Below are 23706 nucleotides of genomic sequence, written 5' to 3' on the forward strand. Positions count from 1 at the left end.
GTATTTGGAGTACTCTTAGACAATAAGGTGTGAAAATGGGCTTGGAAACATCTGGATTTAAACCCTTATTCTGCCTTACTAAGTTGTAAGACCAGAGGAAGCCTGTTACCTATTGTCTTAGTTTGGGTTTTCTATTTCTGTAAAGAGACGCTATGACCATGGCAGCTCTTAATAAGGAAAACATTTAACTGAGGCTGGCTTACAGTGCTAAGGTTTAGTCCATTTTTGTTACGGCAGTAAGCATGGCAGCATGCAGGCAGATGGAGTGTTAAAAAAGAAGAGAGAGCAACACTGGGCCTGACTTGAGCATTTGAAACCTCAAATCCCATCTCTAGTCACACTTCTTCCAACAAGGCTGCACCTATTCCAACCTGCACTCCTAATAATGCCTATGAGCCTATGGGGGACGTTCACATTCACACCACCACATCTTTTTATTTACTTTCCTTTGAAGTCGGGGTGATAAAATATGGTGGTGTTTTAAGGATTATATACTACTACTACTAATGGCTAATACTTTCGAATTCTTACTATATATGTGAGAATTATATTAAATGTCTAATTTAGATAATATATATAGTTAGTATGTATTGTCTTAATTCTCAAAAACTGCGAAGTGTAGGTAAAATTCACTGATGAGGAAACTAAAACAGGAATTTAAAAACATTTGCTGTAAGCAACATAGTTTAGATGTGGCAGCTGCAGAATCTGAGCCCCTATGAGGTAGTGGGTGCTGTCCTCTTCCTTGTAAAGCTTGGAAGCACTTAGTCTTCTGCACAGCAAGTGGGATTTATTTATTTATTTATTTTTTTTGAGGTAGGATCTTGCTTTGTAGCTCTGGCTGGCATGAAATTCTCTGTGTAGACAAAACTGGATGCAAACTAGTATTGATTCTCCTATCTTTGCCTCCCAAATGCTAGCTAGAATTGCAGGTGAGAGCTACCTCACCCAGTCTGTATAATTAATATTTAAGTTATCTTTTAAAAATAGTGTGTAAGAGAGACCATAGGCTAGGAGAAACTATTTGCAGAAAACATGAGGTAAAAGTTTAAAAACTCTTTAAAACACAATAATTAGAAATTAAATAAAACATGCACAGCTACCTCACCAAAGAGAATATACAGAGAGCAAGTAAGTACCAAAAAGATGTCCTACATATGTCTGTTGTGAATTAAAATTTGAAGCACACACAAGAGACTTGGAAATTACACAAACAGCTTTGGGATGTGGAGCAGTATTGTCATTAGTAGGGATGCAAAATGACACAGCCACTTTGGAATTCAGTGTGGCAGTTTCCTGTTTTCTTCAAAACTAAGCCCTCTGTATGCTCCAGCAGCTATGTTGTTTGCTATTAACTCAATAAGTTGAAAACATATCTGTATTGCCCACATGATACCAAACTTGGAAACAGTCAGCATATATCATTAGTTAGGTGAAAGGGTAAACAAACTGTGGTACATCTAGACACTGGGAGACTATTCAGCACTAAGAAGGAATGAGCTGACAAACCATGAAAAGACCTACAGGAACTTTTAATACATATAGTTAAATAAAAGCCAGTATGAAAAGTCTGTGATTCCAACTATGTGCCATTTTGGAAAAGGCAAAACCAAGGAGGTGATGAAAAGATGAGCAGTTACCAGCAGTCAGGGGGTTGTGGAGGTGACTACATTTTGTTACACATTTGTTAGTTTTCAATGTGTAGCACTGAGACTGAACACTAATGTGAGCTGTGCAGGGAAGTGATAGTGTGTTAATGTAGGCTCATGGCCTGTGGCCAGTGTACTAGCCAGGTGTAGACTGAAGTGGGGTAGGGTGGATACAAAGGAACATTGGCTGCTGCTTGGGGTTGATGAGAATCTAAACATTTTCTTTAAAGAAAAAAAACATTAAAGTGTAAATCAAGCATTTAAAGTGTGACAGACATTTCTGATACTTTTCATTTTTAGGCCCAGAATAAAGAGACCAATGTTTTAGCTGCTGCAAAGGTGATTGACACCAAATCTGAAGAAGAACTTGAAGATTATATGGTTGAGATTGACATATTAGCATCTTGTGATCACCCAAACATAGTCAAGCTTCTAGATGCCTTCTATTATGAGAACAATCTTTGGGTATGTAATTTTCATTCCTGAAAAGAGAAGCCGAAATGATTTGATTGTCCTAAAGAGGCTGTGAAAGCTCATTTGTGTGTTACCTCTTCTGTTTTGTTAAGTGTATTACTTGATTGAGGCTTCATCTGCCAGTGAGAACCGTTAACAAGTTACAGTGGATGTTCAGCTTTAGATTTCAAATTATAACATTTTATCATCAGTATTTGACACTGGATCTAGGTGGGAGAACTTGGTCAAGAATATTAACATTTCCAAAATGTGTCTGTTTGTAATTTCAATTTAAGTATTTTAAATATTTTTGGAGAGTTTTTTTCTTCTTGACTTTTTGAGACAGTGTTTCTCTGTGTATTCTGGCCATCCTGGAACTCCCTATATAGATCGGGCTGGTCTCAAACTCAGAGATCTACTTGCCTCTGTCTCCTGAATGCTGGGATTAAAAGTATGTATCACCGCTGCTCAGTGAAGGTTTATTTTTCTTTGTGTTATTTATAATTTTTACCCTAAAGTTTTTATGGCTCATACAATACTGTAAGCTATGAGTAAAGCTAAATATTAGACTCAACCTCTTAATGAAGTGGTTACAATTACATACATCTTGCTCATTTTTAAGAAAATTGGCACAAGTAGATTAAGCAGTAAAATCTTCATATTTACTATGATAACTATTTACTTATACCAACCTACTTTTATCAACAGCCTTTTAAAAATACCGATGTATGTATGTGAGTGTTTTGTCTGCATGTTTGTCTGTTCACCTGTGCAGGCCTGGTTCCCATGGTGGTCAGAAGAAGGCATCAGATTTCTTGGACTAGAGTTAGATAGTTGTGAACTTCCCTGTAGGAGCTAGGAATCAAGCCTGGGTTCTCTGGAAAAGCAGCCACTGAGTGCTTTGAACTGTTGTGCCAGCATTCCAGCCTATCAAGAAAGCGTTTTATAAAATAGAGTTTTAGATGTTTTTCTTAGAATAAAGATCTGGCTTGAAATCAAAAGACTTTTCTTTTGGATCTAGCTGCTGCTGGTTTGGAGCTTAGCTCTTGAGCTTGTTTATTTCTCCAGAGGATAAATAAAGAATTTAGCTTTCAAATTATCTTTTAGATCATGTAATAATTTTGAAAATAAATTGTTACTGGTAAGCATTTATAAAAATGTTGTAATAGCCTGGTGTGGTAGTGCACACTTTAATCCCAGCACCCAGGAGGCAGAGGCAATTGGATTTCAGTGAGTTGTGGGCCAGCTTGGTCTGTGTAGTTAGTTCTAGGACAGCCAAGGATATATAGAGAGGTCTTGTCTCAAAAATAAAACAAAAAAAATAAAACAAAAAATTTTAGCAAGAGGGAAATCATATGGAATTATACAGTTTGCTAAAATATTACTTTAAAAGAGTATAGTTATTTTTGGTGTCATGTCTTCTAAAATACTTGTTCAGGGTTTTATCAGAATATTTCTAAGTATTACAAAATAAAAACTCGTAGGTATTTTAAGAAATAGACTGGAGGTTAAGAGCACTGGCTGCTCTTCCAGAGGTCCTGAGTTCAACTCCAGCAACCACATGGTGACTCACAACCATCTGTAATGGGATCTGATACCCTCTTTTGGTGTGTCTGAAGAGAGTGGCAGTGTATTCATATACATAAAATAAATAAATAAATAAATCTTTAAAAAAAAGAAATAGACCTTGTTACTATTGTAAATAAAAATTTAGTTTACTATGAGTGACAATTTAGCAGGAGCCATTAATATAAATAAAATAATCATTATAGATTACAGCTGTTATTAACAGTTAGGATGGGAACATGCCAGTGATAATTGAGTTTGGATCTGTGTGTCTTTCTTTTTTTAATTTAAAGAAAAGGCCTTGGGAGGTGACTCAGTGCTTAAGAGCATGCACTGGTCTTACAGAGTATCCATCCAAGTTTGGTTCTCAGCACCTGTGTTAGGTAGTTTGTAGCTGCTCGTAACTGCTTCCTGGAGATCCAACACCCTTTTCTGGCCTTCAAGAGAATATATGTTCACATATTCTGGCATAGTTACATACATGTATGCATAATTAAAAATAAAATAAATCTTTAAAATAAGTCTGCTTTTTTCAGAGTTTATTGAACGATGGACAATTTATTTAGTTACTTAACATTATAGTAGTTAATTGAAAGATGAAAGTAATGAGATATTTTCATAAGATCTTCAAAATGTATAAATAATATTACAGTGATTAAACAATGTATATTTGCTAATTTTAGAAAAGAAAGGATAATAAAAGTTGTTATTTATAAAAATGGGCATAACTGGGTGTGGTGAAACATGCCTACCAGCTTTTGGAGGTTCATACAGGGGGATTGCAGATTTGAGTGAGTCTAGCTTGGACTATAGGGAAACCTGACTCAAAAACAGACAAGAAGAAAAGAGGAGAAGGGAAGGGGCATCCTCTATAACACCTTCTCCTCGTGAGTCTGAGAAGAACATCTCTTAAGACCATAACTGATAACAGAGAGCCCTTCATGTTTGCCATGGCATTGTCTCTATAGCCTGGATTAACCCGTAGCTTTTCATTTGTCCATTCTTGCTAAGTTCTGAAACTTGGCATAATTATAAACACTTTTTTATTTGTGTGCAGATCCTCATTGAATTCTGTGCAGGGGGAGCCGTAGATGCTGTGATGCTTGGTAAATATCTTCGTTTTTATGTTTGATTCTTAAATTGTTCTTGAATTTCAACTATATGTACATTAAGAAATTCAGTACATTAATAAATCAACTTAATTGTATTTTAGATAAATATAATTATGTAATGTTGAATAGTCTATGTCAGGAAAATAATTTTTTTAGATATTTAGCTCTTTTACAATAAATGACTTCAACTCATCTTTGAAAGATCACTGTGGAGGAATGCACTAAAAACATTTAATGAGCTGTATATTTTCATTGTATAAAAATAAAAACACATATATATATATATTTTACTTTCTTCTTATAGAACTTGAGAGACCATTAACTGAGTCCCAAATTCAAGTAGTTTGCAAGCAGACATTAGAGGCGCTGAATTACTTACATGACAATAAAATCATCCACAGAGATCTAAAAGCTGGCAATATTCTTTTTACCTTAGATGGAGACATTAAATTAGGTAAGTTATTTAAACATTTGAATCTGTGCTCTGAGATTGTGGAATGGATGACTTGATGCTGTTTTGGCCTACCCAGACATGTAAACCAGGGAGAATTACTCCCAGCCTCTCCTCTTAACACTACCAGTCCTTAGCATCCCTAAGTATATGCATCTAATGATACCTAGAAAGAAAAGAGGGTGTGTTCTTTTTCAGAAGCATGGATTTGTAAAGCACTAGTTAAGATTTCCTCCTGTAAGTTTCTGAATATAGATTGAACACTTGTAAATGCTTTACATTTGGAACATAATATAATACTAAACTCAATTTTATCTTTATGACAACATATCTAATAGGTTTTTGTTTCATATTATTCTACCCAGAACTTTGAACTTCTTAAACAAGTGCTTTATCACTAACAACTCATGCTGTTCTTACTTTATTTTACCGGTATACACTTATTAAACCAACATGTAACCTTAGGTTTGAAAGTAAAATAAGTTTAAGGATTAGCATTTAATTTTGTCTTTTATACCAAAGGAATAAATGGTGAATATCATTTATTAGCTATAGATTAGATATAGAATTAGATGTAGATTTTTAGTTGGGGTACTTAAGTTTACACATACACAGACAAGTAGAAGATTTTACATATAGTCTTTTAAGAAGTTTTTCTAAACTGGACAATTTCAAGCGGTGCTGTCTAAATTTAATTTTTTGGAAAAAGTAAAATTATCCAAAAGCCATGTTGATTCCAGTGATTCTACCCATCTCATTCTACATTGTCACATTATGAAATGAGACATTGACATAGGAGGTGCTAAATTTCACCCTTATTGTGCCATAAAGATGTACAGAAATCCACAAGGAAAGTTGTATAAGTTTTTAGACAAGAGCTCTGAATCATGACTTAGGTGAAGATATTAGACCCCCAGCCCCAGGTCTTTCACTTGCTCATCTGCCCTCAGCCCTCACCCTTCCCTTTCCACACTTGTGATGATTTGTATCACCACTCATTTGTGTTGCTTTATGTCTCAGTTATCTCTTATTTATCCTCAAGAGTTTGCATTTGCTCATATATAAATTTTGACTTTTCTTTGATGTAAATTACACATTTTTTCTCTATTCCTCTTTTTACACAGTAGCATGCATTCTCTTCAAATTAACATTGTTCCAACCAAGAGAGTAATATTTGATTGTTTGAGGGCCAAAAAAGAAAGATTATCACAATGGTTTGTGACTTCTCCGAAGTCCACAGCATGCAAACAGATACACTGTACATATGTGATTTTTAAATTCCCAGTGACTGGATGGTTAGGAAAATGTTTCTTAAAAGACTACTTGAGGAGGTAGGAGTGAAATATAAACCCTGGATCTGGCCACTAGACCTGTAGACCTGTAGGTTTCCCTTCAGCTGCATTTGCTGATCCCATGGTGGTGATTTCATTTTCTGTCTGTTATTTCCTTCAGTTAGTAGGGGCTTGATGCATCTCAAGTTTGCTAGAACAAGTTGTTCTGTGCTGCTTTATTAGCAGGTGTCAGGTACATTTCTGCTTTGGTTAGGGTTCTTTTCTCACTACTGGGTACTGGGTCCAGGTCTCACATGTGCCAGGAAAGTACCTTACCAAGACTAGCACCCCAAGCTTATTTGTCCTTGAAACCCAGATTTTTTCTTTGAGCCTTCAAAATGAATTATGTCATTTTTCATTTATTATTTTTGATAAATTTATAATCAGTTTATTTATTACTGTAAGTTAACAATTTTATAAGAAGAGATTCTCTTTAGCTGTTTATTTGGGACAAAAGCAGAAAAATGTTTTATTTAGTTTTAAAGATATTTAGTTGTGAATTCTAAGCTTAAAAGGTGGGCTGAACCTCTGATAAAATTACAATGGCTCTGTTCTTTATAACTTAAATCAGAAACCATAAAGCTTCCCATGTTTTCTTTGTAATATAATTAAGTTTTTTTAATATAATTAAGGTTTTTAATGTTTGTTTGTTTATTTACGTATTTTTAGATAATCTTAGTATTATAGCCTAGATTAACCTTAAACTCCTCATCTTGCTGCCTGAACCTCTGACATACTGTGATCCCAGGTGTGCACCACTGTGCTCAGCTTTTGTCGTGTAGTTGTATGATAATGCTGATGAGATAGAATGCCATCATAAAGGCTGCTTTGGTATAATTTCTGTTTTTTTCACACTACAGGAAAGTATCTTCATTGATTTAATTGTAGCATGCAACATTTGGCATTTGTTTTGAAGTATATAATTGTTTTAATTTAGAGTGACTGATTTTTGTAATCAATTCTGTTATTATCATTTGAATGTATCTAGATGGTGATCAGTATATTTGTGATGGTAAATTTAGCAATTCTTTGAAAGACGTGAGAAAGAAGGTGGTTAGGATTAGAGTGGTGGAGATGGCTCAGTGGGTAAAGTGCCTATTGTAGTATATGAGGTCCTGATGTGGGATCCCAAGAACCCATGGAAAAGCTGGGCTTGGTGATGGATGCTTATAACCCTTGTGCTGGGTGCTGGAGACAGGAGGGATCCTAGTGCTCTCTGGCCAGGCTGGTGTTGCCAAAATGTTGAGCTCCAAGCTCATTAAGAAGTAATGTTTCTAAAAGTAGGATGAGGAGGAATAGGGGAAGACACCTGACATTGACTCTGGCCTCTATGAGCATGTATGCACACACCCTACATGCATAAACAAACACACTCATACACTACACAATACACACAAAAATGTAAAAAAGAATTGGAATGGCAGAGAAATTCTTGTATGCTTACCTTTAATAAGGAAGGCCTCACTAAAGACTTGAAATGCTCCCTTCTTTTACTCCATTGAATACAATCCCTCCTGTGTAAGAGCTGTCATTAACGCTATTGTATGATTATTTATTTCAAGCGGATTTTGGAGTGTCAGCTAAAAATACCAGGACAATTCAAAGGAGGGATTCATTTATTGGCACACCATACTGGTAGGTATTCATTTTTATGAATTTATACTGTTAGTTGTATCTACAGTAATTACTTTGTCCACACATAGTCATTAACCTGACTATAGTTTGTAATGACTATTATTTAAACATCTTAACTTTCATTTTCCTTTCTTTATAGGATGGCTCCTGAAGTAGTCATGTGTGAGACATCAAAGGACAGACCTTATGACTACAAAGCTGACGTTTGGTCCCTGGGTATTACTTTAATAGAAATGGCTGAGATAGAGCCACCTCATCATGAGTTAAATCCAATGCGAGTGCTGCTGAAAATAGCAAAATCTGAGCCCCCAACATTAGCACAGCCATCAAAATGGTAAGCTGTTTTAAAGAAAGTTTTTAAAGAACCAAACGTGATGTTCTGTTCTAGTTTGCTAAGGGTCTTTGAGTTTGGGGATGTGGCACAAAGACTGTCAGTAAGGAAACTGATATGGGTCTGTTTCTAAGACTTAAAGACCTAGAGAGATTGCTCAGCCATTAAGTAGCACTGGCTATTCTTGCAGAGGGTCTGGGTTCAGTCCCAGCACCCGCTTGGTGGCTCACAGCTGACTGTAATTCAGATTCCAGGGGATTTGATGCTCTCTTCTGGCCTCTGTAAGTACTAGACACATACTTGGTATATGGAGTGCAGGTACTTACATCTATTCATAAAGCAAAAATAAAGACACCGGAGAAAGACTTAAGGCTCATGAAAACCATTAACTGACAGGGTTCTGTGTGGAAGATGTTTTCTGTTCTGTAAATAGTGAAGCCCATATACAGTTGATAGGCATTTGTGGAACTTAGTGTAACAATTTTTGCTACATTTTGATAACTTGTGAAAATACAACAGCATCTTAGTGATCATCTGTGTGCCCTAGCATGTATGTCTAACATATTTACAGAATATGTTTCATAAAGTCTTATTAATAGTTTTCTTACCTTATTCAATTAATACTAATCTATATTAAGTATAATGAAACTAAACATAGTTTATTAAGGAATTTTGTTTGATTTTTTAAAAATTAATAACAAGTAAAATAAAATGCCATTGTTGACATTTTATTCTGCAGGTCTTCAAATTTTAAGGACTTTCTAAAGAAATGCTTGGAAAAGAATGTGGATGCCCGGTGGACCACATCTCAGCTGTTACAGGTGAGATGAGGACAGTGTGATGACAAGAAGTCAGATTGTTAACAGTGTTTTTGAACTTATGTGCTTTCAGATCTGTGCACTGTTTACCCTTTCCACTTGTGTGTCTCTGTGGAAAACTGTTATGTAGTTGTTTACACTGCTTAGGAGCACATGAGTTGTCATTATTAGCAGGCATTTAGTGTGTAAATTGTCTCTCCTGTGTAATTATGTTCTTTTTATTGTAATAGCTATTTGTATGCTGTCTCTAATGACTGAAAGCTAGTACACACATATATATAGTACTATATATATGTAATATATATATATCATATATACATATATCATATATATATATGAAGAATGACACCCGAGGTTGTCCCCACACACAAAACACACACACACACACACACACACACACACACACACACCCCAATCCCAATGGAAGATATGGAAGATGCTTGGATAAATTTGATTTTATTTTAAAGTAGGGCCTGTTTCTTATATTTGAAATAAAAGTGTGTTATTATATTATCTCATAATATTAGAGATAAACAGAATACCAAATCTTCGGGTAGTTGCCTTGAGGATGTATGTTGTGTAATGTCAGTATGTTAGGGTATTAAGCTGACCTCTTTATCTGGGGATAACGTGTGGGGAAAATTGCCTTGCTCTCTTTTAACAAGTCTATCTCTATTTCCCTGAACACACTTCCCAGTATTTCATTGCACCTGTATTTGGAGATCTTAGCCTATAACAGACTGTATTAGGTAGGGTTCCCCAGAGTAACAGAACCGATAGAGAGCAGAATTGATAGAATCAATTTCTATGGATGCAAACAGGTTTTATTACGATGACTTACAGATTATGGTGTGACTATTTCAACAAAGGCTGTCTCCCATTGGAAAGTTTAAGAATCCAGTAGTTGTTCAGTCCATAAGGCTGGATGTCTCAGCTGGTCTTCAGTATGTGATGGAATTCCAAAGAAGCAGGCGCTAATGCCAGGGAAGGAACGGATTTGCCAAAAAGAGTGAGAGGGAGCAGGCAGAGAGTAAAGTAAAGCTTCCTTTCCTGTGTCCTTTAACTGGCTGCCAGCAGAAAGTGTGATTGTCCTACTGCAGAGGGTGGGATGTAGGGTAGGCCCCGTTTCAAATGGTTTGATCAACAAAAATTTCTCACAAGTGTAGCCAGCAGCTTGCAAAAGCTAATTCCACATGTTGACAAGTAAGAGTAGCCACCACACAGACACTGTTATGAGCTGAGAGTACAGAGATGAAGGAAATGTCCTTTACTTGACCTTGTTGTTAGGATCATTTAACAAAGCAAAACAAGTATTTGTAGATACTTTTAGCAGAAATGTGAAGGGTTTTGTAATGTTTTTATTAATACTTTGACAGGATTTATGTAGATATTAATGTAAAAAAAACTGGGTGGGTGTACATGCGCGTGCATAGTGCGCTTGCTTTTCCATGGCACAGCGTGTGTTTGGTGGCCATGGCTTGACTTTCAGGAGTTCTTTTCCTTCCAGTGTGTGTGCTGATGTTTGAACTCAGGTTGTTAGTTTGGCAGCCAGCACGTTAACCCACAGAGCCATCTCACTGGCTTCTTTTAGTTACTCTTAAGGAAATGATGCCTAGACTTAAAACTTGCTTTAAATTTTAATTTAAAGATTGTAATGATAGGCTGCAGAGATGGCTCAGAGGTTAAGAGCACTGACTGCTCTTCCAGAGGTCCTGAGTTTAGTCCGCAGGATCACATAGCGGCTCACAACCATTTGTAATAGGATCTGATGCCCTCTTCTGGTATGCATGAAGACAGCGACAGTGTACTCATATACATAACATAAATAAATAAATAAATCTTAAAAAAAATTGTTAATGAAACTTTCAAACATAGAAAAACCAAATGTATCTTCTACTTAGCCGTAACAAGTTGTTTTAATTATTGACAAAATTCCTTCAAATTACTGAAACAAAACAAAACATAGAGGTCTATAAGATGGCTCAGTACAGGTACCTGCAACCAAACCTGGCAAACTGACTTTGATCTCTAGGACTACATGGTAGAGAAAACTGACTCTTGAAAATCTGACTCCCTCATGTATACACACAGTAAATAAATAATAGTATATTTAAAAAAATAAAAACTCAATTATACAAAACAAAATAAAATCCAGCTCAGGCAATCATTAATTTTGTTCACTCCCATTTTCTCCATTTTTGTTCCAGGTATAATGTTTGAAGTTATGTATGTTTTTATATTCGTATTTCATAGTTTTTGACACAGAAGGGTCTTTTTATCTATTTAAAATTTACAAGCATTTCAGTTATCATTGAGCATGCTTTTATTTTAATGATCAACAGCATCCCTTTGTTACCGTTGATTCCAACAAGCCAGTCCGAGAGTTGATTGCTGAGGCAAAGGCTGAAGTAACAGAAGAAGTTGAAGATGGCAAAGAAGAAGATGATGATGATGAAACAGAGAATGCTTTGGTCAGTGTCATTAAGAATCACATTAGGAGCATTTTAGAGGCAAATTTTGAGATGTGGTTGAACATGGATCTGAGGGTGCAGTGCAAAACCTTCAGTTAGAAGTGACGTTAGGAACAAGGTTTCGTTTGTCACCTATTGTCATCATGTTCGTTGTTGAGGATGGTTACTTTTCAAAAGTTATTTCTACAACCTCAAGTTTTATAGAATATAGCTATTAAAAATATCATCTGAGTATAGATATATAAAGCCATTATTTGGATGACTGTCTTGAGCTCATGTTTTAGTACTGATGATGTATAAAATCTTTTGTAGCCAATACCTGCAAATAAACGTGCCTCCTCTGACCTCAGCATTGCCAGCTCTGAAGAAGATAAACTTTCACAAAATGCTTGTATTTTGGAATCTGTGTCAGAAAGAACAGAACAGAGTACTTCCGGGGATAAATTTAGCAACAAAGTTCTTAATGAGAAACCTACTACTGATGGACCTGAGAAGGCTGTGGAGTGTATTAATGAGCATATAAATGATGTTAACTTAGAAACTGTGGCTGAACCAAATGACCAAACAGTAGGAATCCATGAGAATGGGAGAGAGAAGAAAAGACCTAAGCTGGAAAATCTATCAGATATAGAAGACCAGCAAACTGTGGATGTTAATTCAGTCAGTGAAGGAAATGAGAATAATATAGTAACTTTAGAAATGAACACTGATTGTCTGAAACCAGAGGAAGACAGAAACAAAGAAAACCAAGAGATACTTGAGAATAAACTTATACAATCTGAAGAAATTAAAGATATACATATTCAAACAATGGACTTGGTTTCTCAAGAGACTGGAGAAAAAGAGGCAGATTTTCAGGCAATTGACAATGAAGTTGGGTTTACAAAGGAAGAAACCCAAGAGAAATTGGAAAAAGATGATACAAGTCAAAAAGTTGTAATCAGTGATAGAAGCAGTGAGGTGGGAACAGACGAGGCTCTAGATGATACTCAGAAGGCAGCTGAGCACAGCAAGGATTCGCAGAGTGGGGCCAGGGAAGAAGCCTTGGAGCCCACCCAGACACTAACAGAGAAGCCCACAGAGGGCCCTGAGGCTGGTGGTGCTGAGAAGGAGCTTCCCGGTGGAGAGAGAGTTGAGGATAAACAGCTAGAGCAACAGTCTGCAGTGTGTGAAGGTGAGGAACAGTTAACCAGCACTTCAGAGACCACACGGGCAGCCCAGGAGGAGCCAGAGACAGATGAAGTTGAGCAAATCAGCAAGTCCAATAACACTGAGGAACTAGAGCGACTTGTAGTTACTGGTGCTGAAGAACAGGTTCTAGGGAGTGAAGGTGAGGCAGCTGCTACTGAGTTCGATTTGAAGAGAAAAGACAATGCACAGAAAGTGCCGGTTAAAGCAGAGCCCGCATCACAACCCAGTGAGCCTCACCCTGTCTTAATACCCAGTATTAATATTAATTCTGAAAACACAGAAAATAAAGGAGAAATGGGTGCTTTGCCAAAACCTGAAACCACACTGCCACCAGAGCCTGAAAATGAAAAGGGAAATGACACGGACTCAGGGACTGGGTCCACTGTGGAGAACAGCAGTAGTGACCTGAACTTGTCCATCTCTAGCTTCCTAAGCAAAACTAAGGACAGTGGCTCAGTGTCTCTGCAGGTAAGTGGGTCTGGGCTTGTTTGGCTTTGCTTTGTTATTTTGGCAATTTCTAGTTCATTGCTAGCTTAAAACCCTATTATATCATGTAATAATAACCCTATTAACTCCTTTGGGGTCATAAGGCAATCAAAAAGAATTGGAGAGAGAGATTCTGGAAATAATCTTTAGAATCTTTGGTAGAGCCTACTCATTTTTGCAAACGATCTAAATAAGACAGGACGGCTTCTTGTTTTTATTTGGTTTCTCTTGCTCATATCTGAGAGCAGTTTTAGCAAGTTTGCAAGGCCCCTGATGGTCAGGATATGTAGCAAAAGATAGTATTTTTTTTAAAAAAAATGCATTGTATTTATTACTTTGAATGTGTATGGGTGGGTGTGTGTGCATGTGTGCCATAAAGAGCATCTGATGGTTAGGGGATAACTTAGGGGAGTCGGGTCTCTTCCACCATAATTACTTCTGTGAGAACTGGGGAGTGCTGATTGCATATACCTTATTGTAGAAGCTGGAGAAATGTGATTTATAGGTTAAGAAGGGTGTGTGTGAGTGTGTGTATATGTATGTATATGTGTGAGTGTGCATGCGTGTACATACACTTAAAGCATGTCAGTGTTAGAGGAATGCTGGGCTGCTGCCTTAGTCCAGGTTTGGAGGAGAACATGAACTGGAGGATGGAGAGGTGAGAGGTGGCTGAAAGGTGCTGGAGGCAAACCTGAATTCTGACAGTTTACATTTCATGCCTTTTCTTCCACTTCCTGTTTTTAGCACTCCCTTTCTCTCTCTTTCCCCTTTTAGTCCCCTCCTTTCCCCTCTGTTTCTTTCTCCTTTCTCTTCTCCTTCTCGTTTCACAGGTTTTTTCTTTTATTCCCTCCCTGTGTTTCTTATCTCTCATCAAACTCCTGAGTGCTGGGCTTGACTTTCAACACCCCCACTCCCAGTAAACAAAGTAATTGTCTCCCTGTAGGGGTAAGAACCCAGAGTGAAAGATGAAAAGATTAATATGTAAAAGTTACCCTATTTATTTGTATGAAATTTTTATTATCGTTTTGCCTAATTATGCAGTGTCACAAAAGTTCTGTATGTACATGACCAGAACACCCAGTTTCACTTAAATTTTTTTTTTTATTTTATCTGCAAAGTTGAATGTGAGTTCTCAGTTTAGGTATAAGATGATGTAACTGTTGTACAGATGATTCCTGCTGCTTTATATGTGCGGTATTCATGGCTGTTGAGACATTTTCATTTTTAAAGAGGAAAATATTTTTCATGGGTGATATTTATACAGAACCTAACCCCAAATGAAATCTCACTCAGGAGACAAGAAGACAGAAGAAAACATTGAAGAAAACACGCAAATTTATTGTCGATGGTGTAGAAGTGAGTGTCACAACATCGAAGATAGTTACAGACAGCGACTCCAAAACTGAGGAATTGCGATTTCTCAGGCAAGTAGAGAAACAATATATAATTAACACGAGTTTTAACCTCTGTGCTGTTTTTGGAAACTGAAGAATAGGAAACCAGTAAATTCTTGGTGAATTTTAGATTATTTGAAAATTTGTTTTTAGTTTAAAATCCTACAGTCAAAACTTTTATTTCAAGTATTACTCCAAAGTATAATTTGCTTCTTCCTGTTATATGTTGTCAGGCGCCAGGAACTCCGAGAGGTGAATTTTAGATTATTTGAAAATTTGTTTTTAGTTTAAAATCCTACAGTCAAAACTTTTATTTCAAGTATTACTCCAAAGTATAATTTGCTTCTTCCTGTTATATGTTGTCAGGCGCCAGGAACTCCGAGAGCTAAGGTTTCTTCAGAAGGAAGAGCAGAGAGCCCAGCAGCAGCTCAATGGGAAACTGCAGCAGCAGCGTGAGCAGATCTTCAGACGCTTTGAGCAGGAGATGTTGGTGAGGCCTTGGATTCTGTGCTGTGATGTGAGGGAATGAGACCTAGTGCATTTGAGACTCCTAGAGTAGCTGCAGACTTTGGTCTCTGAGAAGGAGACGTTCCTGATTTTGTGATGGATTACTCAGGCCTCTGTTTCTGAGGTATTTTTAGAAAACACAAACTTCTTGAAAGGGATCTCCAGTCCCTGTCTTCTCACTGATTTATAGTATACCAAGTTTCATTTGAAATCTCTCTTGGAAAGTCAGTGTCAGGAGACTGGTAGGTTGTTTACCAAGTCTTTAGAGGTCCCTGTTAGTCAGTGCCTCTTTAGGGTTCCAGCTTTGTCTTTCAGGTTATAATCTTAGGGGTTCTTTTAAAAACTATTTTGAAATTAAATATTATTACATAATTTCCCTTTTCCCTCTCCTCCAACTCCTCCTTTGTAGTCTCCTCCCCTTTTAAATTCATGGTCTCAGACCTCTTCTTCTTTAGTTCTAGCATGTCATTTGAATTAAGAGCAGGGAAGGGAATTTAGGAGCGTGGTATGGGATCTCAGTAACGTAGGCTGAACGTCTAGCTTAATGTGTGTTAGAAGAAAAACATCATTTAGAATAATACTGAAGTTTAAGTTACAGTGCTTTGCAGTCTTGTAATAAGTGTTGAGGACTGTGGTGTGTGGCATTGTTGATTTTGTGTCTGGTCACCACAACAGGGTCCTGAGAAAACAATGAGATGTTCTCATCCAGTGCTTTTGTGGTCCTTTTATTCTGTTTTCCATCATTTTATAAATGATGTCTTTTCCCTGCATAGATTTTTGCAAAATGTTTTGTTTTTCAGTTTATTTTGAGGGCTTTTGTTTTGTCTTTATTTTCTGAGACTGTTTAAGTATATAGTGTTATTCCTGCTGCCATTTTTCAGGTGCTAGAATTGCTGGCATGTGCTACCATGCCAGGCTTCAGTTAACTTCCCTCTCTCCTTCCCTCCCTCCTTCCTTCCCTCCCTCCTTCCTTCCCTCCCTCCCTCCCTCCCTCTCTCCCTCCCTCCCTCCCTCCTTTCTTGGATACCTTATAAATATTTCTATATTCAAAATTGTACAATACTTGAATATTTGATGACTTAGTATGATAGCAGACTGCACTGTTTTACAGAGTAAGAAGCGACAGTATGACCAAGAAATTGAGAATCTAGAGAAGCAGCAGAAACAGACAATTGAACGGCTAGAACAAGAACACACTAACCGCCTGAGAGACGAAGCTAAGCGCATCAAAGGAGAGCAGGAGAAGGAGCTGTCCAAGTTCCAGAATATGCTAAGAAACCGCAAGAAGGAGGTAAGAGTAGCCACTGTTGTTAACTACCACAACCACGTTTTAAAATGCAAATCACAGACTAAGGAATTAGGAATAATAGTGGGTGACTGAATAGTACTCACTTACTTGTTCCTTTGTGCTGTCTTCCAAACAGTAATAGGCTGGCAGTTAGTGAAGTCAGATACTATCCTCATTGTGCTGCCAAGAAAACGGGAATAAAAGAGGGTTCAGTGCCTGTCTCACTTAACTTTGAACTAAGCTGTATTTCATTCTGCCATCCCCTCTTACTAATGCGATATTTAGGGCCTTCTTTAGAAATACCTTTTCAAGAGAACTTAACCTCATTGGTATTTACTGGTAGCAGCCAGAATTAATGTTTACAATTTACTTGACATATGAATTTTTCTTCATTGGGTTTATTGATTTTTTTAATAGACATTTTGCCAAGCAAAAACTGAATAGCTTGACATTCAAAATAGCATCTCTTATTATACCTTTGGGAAAAAAAATTATGTGATTATAAAAAGGTTTTGGCTTTCCTGAGCTGCTTCCATGTTGTTATGTAGCCGATTACCATCGGCTGGTAAAGAGGTTTTCTATGTATTGTCCTTTTGTTCCTAGGTTAAAATAAAATATATCCAAGCAATTGTCAGTGATAAGTTTATGATTTGTTTTACATCCTCAGTACAGGTGAAGGATTTACATTTTTAGGATATAAATAAACAACCTCAGGGGAAAATAATTATGATCAGTTCTATTAGGGTTGGAAGAAAAGATCTCAACCAAACTAGGAAATGCGTTTTTATTTCTGTTAACACGTCTCAGTTACCAAGATTTTAGCATCTCACTTTAGCATTTAATTAAGAAGAGAACTGAGCATCATGTTGTTAACTCCTAAGGATAGAGTCAGGTAGAGCTGAGCATGAGCAGCAAGTACTTGATGTTTTCCTTAGGTCAGATGTGCATGCTAGTATGCAGCTTTAGCGCTGCCGTTAGCATTTCTAGAGGCTTGCTTTTATTGTTGTTACGTTTTACATAGAGTTGCTTCATATACCATGATAAAAACCTTTAGTAATTAAAAAAAAATCCTGGGTCGTTTGTTGAGAGGCTAATCTTTGTATCACATTAAATGAAAGGATTTAATTCTAGATGAATAAGTCTGTAGTTACTGTTACTATTTTGAATTTGGGGTGTTAACTAATTATGTTTGAGATTGTGTTGTGTTTATATTGAATAATTGTATTGTGTATTTTTTCCTTATTGCTAAACTTCTTGCAATTTGGGAGTCTCTTGCTTTGATCGGTGATTTGGTTTCATGGAGAATTATTGTTGGGAACTTTAAGGATACTGTTAAATCAAAATCAGTCTCTTTCTTGGGTGTCAATGGCATGTGGTGATTTGGAATCTGGGCTCTTTTGGTGCTTTCACTTGTAAACACATGCTTGTTTTTCAGAGCTGTACTATAGAGCTTTGGTGGGTGAAATTCACATTTAGTCTTTTGAAAAAAAATGAAAATATGCTTCATTTAAAAATATATTTTGTTTAATATAACAAGTCATAGTTTACTGAACTTTAAGATTCCTTATGTTACTGATTTTAAAGCTGACCAGCTCGGCTTCAGTTTTCACCAAAGAGAATGTTGTCTAACCCTACAAAAAATTGTCAGCTGTATGCATTTTGTCATACCATATATGAAATGGCATATTTTATATTTTATGGAATTTTTTTTTTTGTTTTTTCGAGATGATAGGGTTTCTCTGTGTAGCCCTGGCTGTCCTGGAACTCACTCTGTAGACCAGGCTGTCCTGGAACTCAGAAATCCGCCTGCCTCTGCCTCCCAAATGCTGGGATTAAAGGTGTGCGCCACCACCGCCCGGCTTAGGGAAAAATTTTAACGTCCGTTGATTTTCTCTTGTGCATTTGAAGTCCCACTTGATTCTTCCCTTTCCTGTCCTGGTGTAATGAAGTGGATCATTTAGAACTCTCCTTTGTGTTGTCAAGTCAGTTGTAAAGTTTTTACTTTATAAATGGGATTAGCTTTTCATGTGCTTAGAGCCCTAAACATATGGGTAGGTACATTTGTAATTTCTAAGTCTGTCACTGTTATCTCAGCCGTAGTGCTGAGAGCACTCCTTCACTGATGACTCCAAGGGGACAGTTAGGCAAGGAGTGACCTTTGTGTGCTGCACCGCCTCTTTCTGCACCGAGATTAAGCATGCTCTCTATTTTTGTTCTTTCCCACCAACTAACGCTTCTGCTAATGCATGGTGAAAGGAATCTTTTTAACAACTTTAGTTTTGATCTGCAGCTTTCTGCTCGCATACACGTTTTCTGTGGAGAAAATTTCATTTCTCCACCTCCTGCATGCTTGTGTACTGTAGGTTATAAATGAAGTGGAGAAAGCACCCAAAGAGCTGAGAAAAGAGCTTATGAAACGCAGGAAAGAGGAACTTGCACAGAGCCAGCATGCTCAGGTAACAGCAGCAGCTTCAGCCTACTAAAACCAGAAAGCAGCCTTTTCTCTTGGCTTAGCAAACCATGGTTGAAAGAGGAGATTTTAACTGTAAATATTATTTAATGCTGAACTTTTCCCCATCTATCAATAGATACCCAGGATATTTTTTAAAGTATGTTGAATTTATACGTGGTGACCTTTAAATTGCTAATAGGAAAGTAACTGCAATGTTTAGAAAGTTAATTACAGATAAGAGAAATGTATGCATTAGGGTAATGGCTACTGTTCAGTGATTTTGTCATGATAGAAGCACTTGTTTTTAAGTAGTGGTTCCAGTGCTTGCTAGAAGACCTCTAGGAGAGAATTGGAGGGTAATATATAACTCTGTACTTAGAAAACCATTTAGAATACAAATGGTAAATTTTAGTATTAAATGGTAGATCAAACATTTGCTACTTCTTAAAAGATCAACAACATAATAAACTTTAAAAACATTTTTAGTATATTTATTTTTGGTTTAGGACAGTTAAGTGAACAGGATTTTTTTTTTTACAATATGGACGAATTAACCAAATAAATGGATATTTTAACAGAATTTCCATGTTATCTCAATATATTATTCTTTTAATGTGGTTTTATTTGATAACAAATGATTTTTAAACTTTTGGACTTTATAGGACCCTAGAAAGAAACACATAAGTAACAAAAATCCATTAAGGACCATGGCATAGACTGCTACTAAAGTGTGAGTGACAGAGAGAGAGAGAGAGAGAGAGAGAGAGAGAGAGAGAGAGTATTTGCACGCATGTGTGTGTGTGCTTGTTTGTGTGCATGTTTGCAGTGAGGATATTTTAAAACTACTGTTTGCCTGTTGTCATTTCAGAGCTGATAATATTTTAATACTATGAAAAAAAGGGAACTATGATCTTAGAACTTACAATTTTAATAAACTCAGGTGACTATAACTAATATTTTTCTAGCTGTAAGCCATTGAGGCACTTTGTCTTGGTCTGGTGTGGGGTGACTAGTTGACGGGCAGAATTTGCTGTGTACCTAACACTTATTCTGAAGCTGCAGTCTCACAGTGAGCGCCACCCTCTCTTAGAGGTGAGGGAGGAAGAAGCCCTGGAAGGTGGAATGACCCACTTACTGACATGTCTGGCAAGTAGTAAAACCATGAATCCCATCCAGACAACCTCAGCTCCAGGTTCAGATAGTGGATCACAGTGTAGCATGCAGGCTGCTGACTCTCCTGGTCCACGTGCTTAGCCATCTGCTTTTGTGTTTATTGGATGGTTTTTTTTTGTGAACAAAGTGAAAAGGGAGTCCTTGCTGGCTACAGAGATACATCTGGTTAGCTTAGATTTCAAGTTAGATAAGTAAGAGCAATATAGTTTTGCTTTAAAAAGGACAGAACAGATGATTTTAGTTCCGTAAGTATATCAATTGGAAGAGTTGAGAATAAGAATTTATTGTTGAATGAATTGAATGATCCTCTACTTTAATTTTAGTTTACCTTTTTAAAATGACTTTTCATGTAATTTGGGGGGCTGGTTTATGTTTTCCCATGAAAGATAAAATAATTGGTATAATCTTTCTGTAAATTTAGTGTTTAGAATGTAAAATTTCAAATGTATTTATTTCTCTGATAAATTTATTAAAACCTGGTAATTTTGCAGTCTGTTTTAGACTTTGTTAGATAGAGTTCTTAAGTCATGCTGGATAGTCATGGAGCTGGTACATATTTGACACCTAGTCCACAGGCTTTTACACTTCTCATAGAGCTTTTACTGAGAAGCTGGGGCAGCAGGGCTCAGGGACACTTCCATGTGGACAAAAGAGAAGAACTTTTTCTGTTCCTTGTCTCAGCCTTCCCCCTCCCCCTTTTATTCTCGCTCTTCCTCTCTCTTTCCTTCCCTTTGTTTCTCTCATATTTCAATTATTTGAGTTTTTTAAAAGAGGATAATAGTTTTTGAGAGTTGTTATATGGAGCCTAAGCAGGCGCTGTACCTTCTCAAGTTGGCTTGCAGGCCTAAGAATACCACTTTTAACCTTGTTTATAAGCTTATCTATTTGTCTGTCTGTCTGTCTGTCTGTCTGTCTACTTACCTGTCTACCTATCTACCTACCAACCAACCATCTATGTATCTATGATTTATCTATCATCTCTTCTATCATCTATCTATTAATTATGTATGTATGTATGTATGTATGTATGTATCATCTGTCTGTCTTTCAATCAGTCATCTATGTGGATGAGCTTTTAAAGAGGAAGTCTTTAAAGATTTACAAATGAGTAGCACGGTAAAGTTTGGAAGCTACCGATCTAGTTCTCATCTTTTATTCTATAGATGGGAAATAGGTCCCTCTGTTAATTGACTTGACCTAGGCAAGCTAAAGGTCAGCATTTGTACTGTTATTCTTTCCATTTACACAAAGCCATTCAGATACCTGTTTTCTCACCTGGGAGGTGCATTGTATTCTGATCCACAGGGTGTTGCTCAGGTCATGATTCAGTCTTTTCAGTTGTCATCTTGTGCAGTGTTCAACGCCCAAATGCAGGACGTAAGTCCGCGTGCTGTGGGAGGTGCCTTCTCTTACCTACTTGTGCTTTCTTTGACTCACATGTGCCTTTCATTATTAACTTCATTGACTGAAATGTAGAACACTGAAAGTGGATGCCAGTAATAACAATAATAGTCTGGCACGAACTTTGTGTTAACAGTGATGCTGAGAGTTCTTCCCATCTGATTCTCACTGGCACCATCCTCATGGAGGGATGGAATTTGTGCAGAATGTGGGCACAGAAGACTAGCTGTCTGCTGCAGACAAGTGGTCTATGGCATCAGCAGCACAGCTGGGCGCAGAACGCTTGCAGTGGAGGCCTCTGTTTTTCTGCCTTCTCACCACAGATTTTTAACTTGAAATTATCATGATTTTTAAGAAAAGTATCTTCCTGGTAGAATTTTATAAACTTTGCACATGTGAGAAATAGAATGCTGTGATTAGATTTTTATCTTTGTGTGAAGTGATGTTTTGATTATATATATAATTTAAATGTCTTAATTATGGATATGGTCAGAAAAGCCATGGTAAAAGTAGTGATTTTACTCCTGTGTAACTTGTCTCCATCTATTCAAATTCTTAATAATAATAAATATTGTGGTACTGTTATTATTACTGTAGTTTGAAATTAAGTCTGAAATTCCAAACTGTATTCTTTCTCACAGTTGCCCTAGGAAAGGCTAGCCAATACAACATGCTAATTTTTGTTTGCGATGTTTGGTACATACAACTGGAGTAGATAGAATATAGCTTGATTTCAGCCATTTCTGTTTTCCTCATTCCCAAATTAGATTTCAAAAAGTAATTGGCAGATACTTTTTAAAGCAAGAAATTATGATTTATAATTTCTTTTCTGATCATTACCATTTCTGAGTAAACTTGTTGAGTAAGTGATTAAATTTTATATAAATAGTTTAATTTGTCATAATCTTTTTCTGATAGTTTTTAGGTGCAAGGCTGCAGTTTTAATACTTTTAATTGGTTAACTGACATAAAATTACTTTTCAGACTTTGAGCTTGTACTTTTAAAGGCCGTGATGGACTTCATAGTTTATTAGGCTATTGTTAGAAATGACTTCGGCTTTCTTAGTTTGGGTTCTTTTGGTTTTGGTTCTTGTGACTTCTACTGATTAAACTCATATGCATTTTTAAGGGCAGACATTTTAGAATGGGAAATTTCTCTTAGTTCGTGTTCCTAAGAGCAATTTCTAGTTACAAATTGTACTACAAATGTATTTTGAAGTTGATAGATTTAATGAATGGGCAGTAATATTAAATTTGAATACATTTATTTGAAGTAAAGAAGTATATTAATTTTTGTCTAAGGGTCTTTTTTAGGTAATGTTTAGCTTTTAAAAATATAAAATATTTGACTAGTGTCTGATCTGTATTGACTGCTTGCTCAGTCAGCTGTGAGTCAGCCTGATTTCTTGCTAAGTCTGGTCAGGAAGCATTCCCACACGGCACTTTAGCACTAGCTACCTTGACTTGGACTTGATGGTCCTTAGTTTGTCTTCTGGGGCAGCACAGGACCTGTTCTGCCACCTCTGGATGGCCATCTTAACTATTACTCTCCATTACAGAGTCCTTCCAGTCGTTCATTGTGAAGCTTAGTTTCTGAACCCTTTGTCTCCAGCTTTGATTTTCCTGTGGTTAGTTTTGAGCCTTCAGAAGTTTGCCACTTGGGCTGGATAGATGGCTTACTAGTTAAGAGCACTTGCTGCTCTTTCAGAGCATCCAGGCTCTGTTGCCTAGTCTCCAAATGTCAGCTCACAATCATCTGTAACTCCAGTTCTAAAGGATCCAAATGTCTCTGCTGACCTCCATGGGTACCAAGCATGCACATTGTGCATTTGTGTACTTGTAGGCAAAACACACATACATGTAAAATAAATAAATCTAACACTTTTTTTTTTTTTTTTTTTTAATGTGGCACTGCCTAAGAGACTAAAGATTCAAGATTATTGGCACTTGGGACCAATAGCTTGGTGCACTTTGAAAGCTGTTTTTATTGATTTTAA

At 36.8% G+C, this 23706-nt stretch overlaps 1 protein-coding gene across 2 annotated transcripts in view; it reads left to right on the forward strand.

Annotated features, from left to right (window-relative positions):
* Nucleotides 1-23706, forward strand: part of Slk (STE20 like kinase) — a 54128-nt gene that overhangs the window by 18309 nt on the left and 12113 nt on the right. The window contains exons 2-13 of one of the 2 annotated variants that reach the window (XM_034496967.2): nt 1950-2114; nt 4726-4774; nt 5085-5234; nt 8125-8197; nt 8337-8531; nt 9268-9349; nt 11689-11817; nt 12130-13476; nt 14788-14918; nt 15255-15378; nt 16507-16686; nt 19047-19139. In XM_034496967.2, the coding sequence (XP_034352858.1) occupies nt 1950-2114; nt 4726-4774; nt 5085-5234; nt 8125-8197; nt 8337-8531; nt 9268-9349; nt 11689-11817; nt 12130-13476; nt 14788-14918; nt 15255-15378; nt 16507-16686; nt 19047-19139 (2718 nt within the window). The remainder of the gene's footprint in view (nt 1-1949; nt 2115-4725; nt 4775-5084; nt 5235-8124; nt 8198-8336; nt 8532-9267; nt 9350-11688; nt 11818-12129; nt 13477-14787; nt 14919-15254; nt 15379-16506; nt 16687-19046; nt 19140-23706) is intronic. The other variant, XM_034496969.2, reaches the window with a different exon arrangement.

The sequence above is a fragment of the Arvicanthis niloticus genome, chromosome 1 (assembly GCF_011762505.2).
Source record: "Arvicanthis niloticus isolate mArvNil1 chromosome 1, mArvNil1.pat.X, whole genome shotgun sequence".
In the NCBI taxonomy this organism is placed as follows: domain Eukaryota; kingdom Metazoa; phylum Chordata; class Mammalia; order Rodentia; family Muridae; genus Arvicanthis; species Arvicanthis niloticus.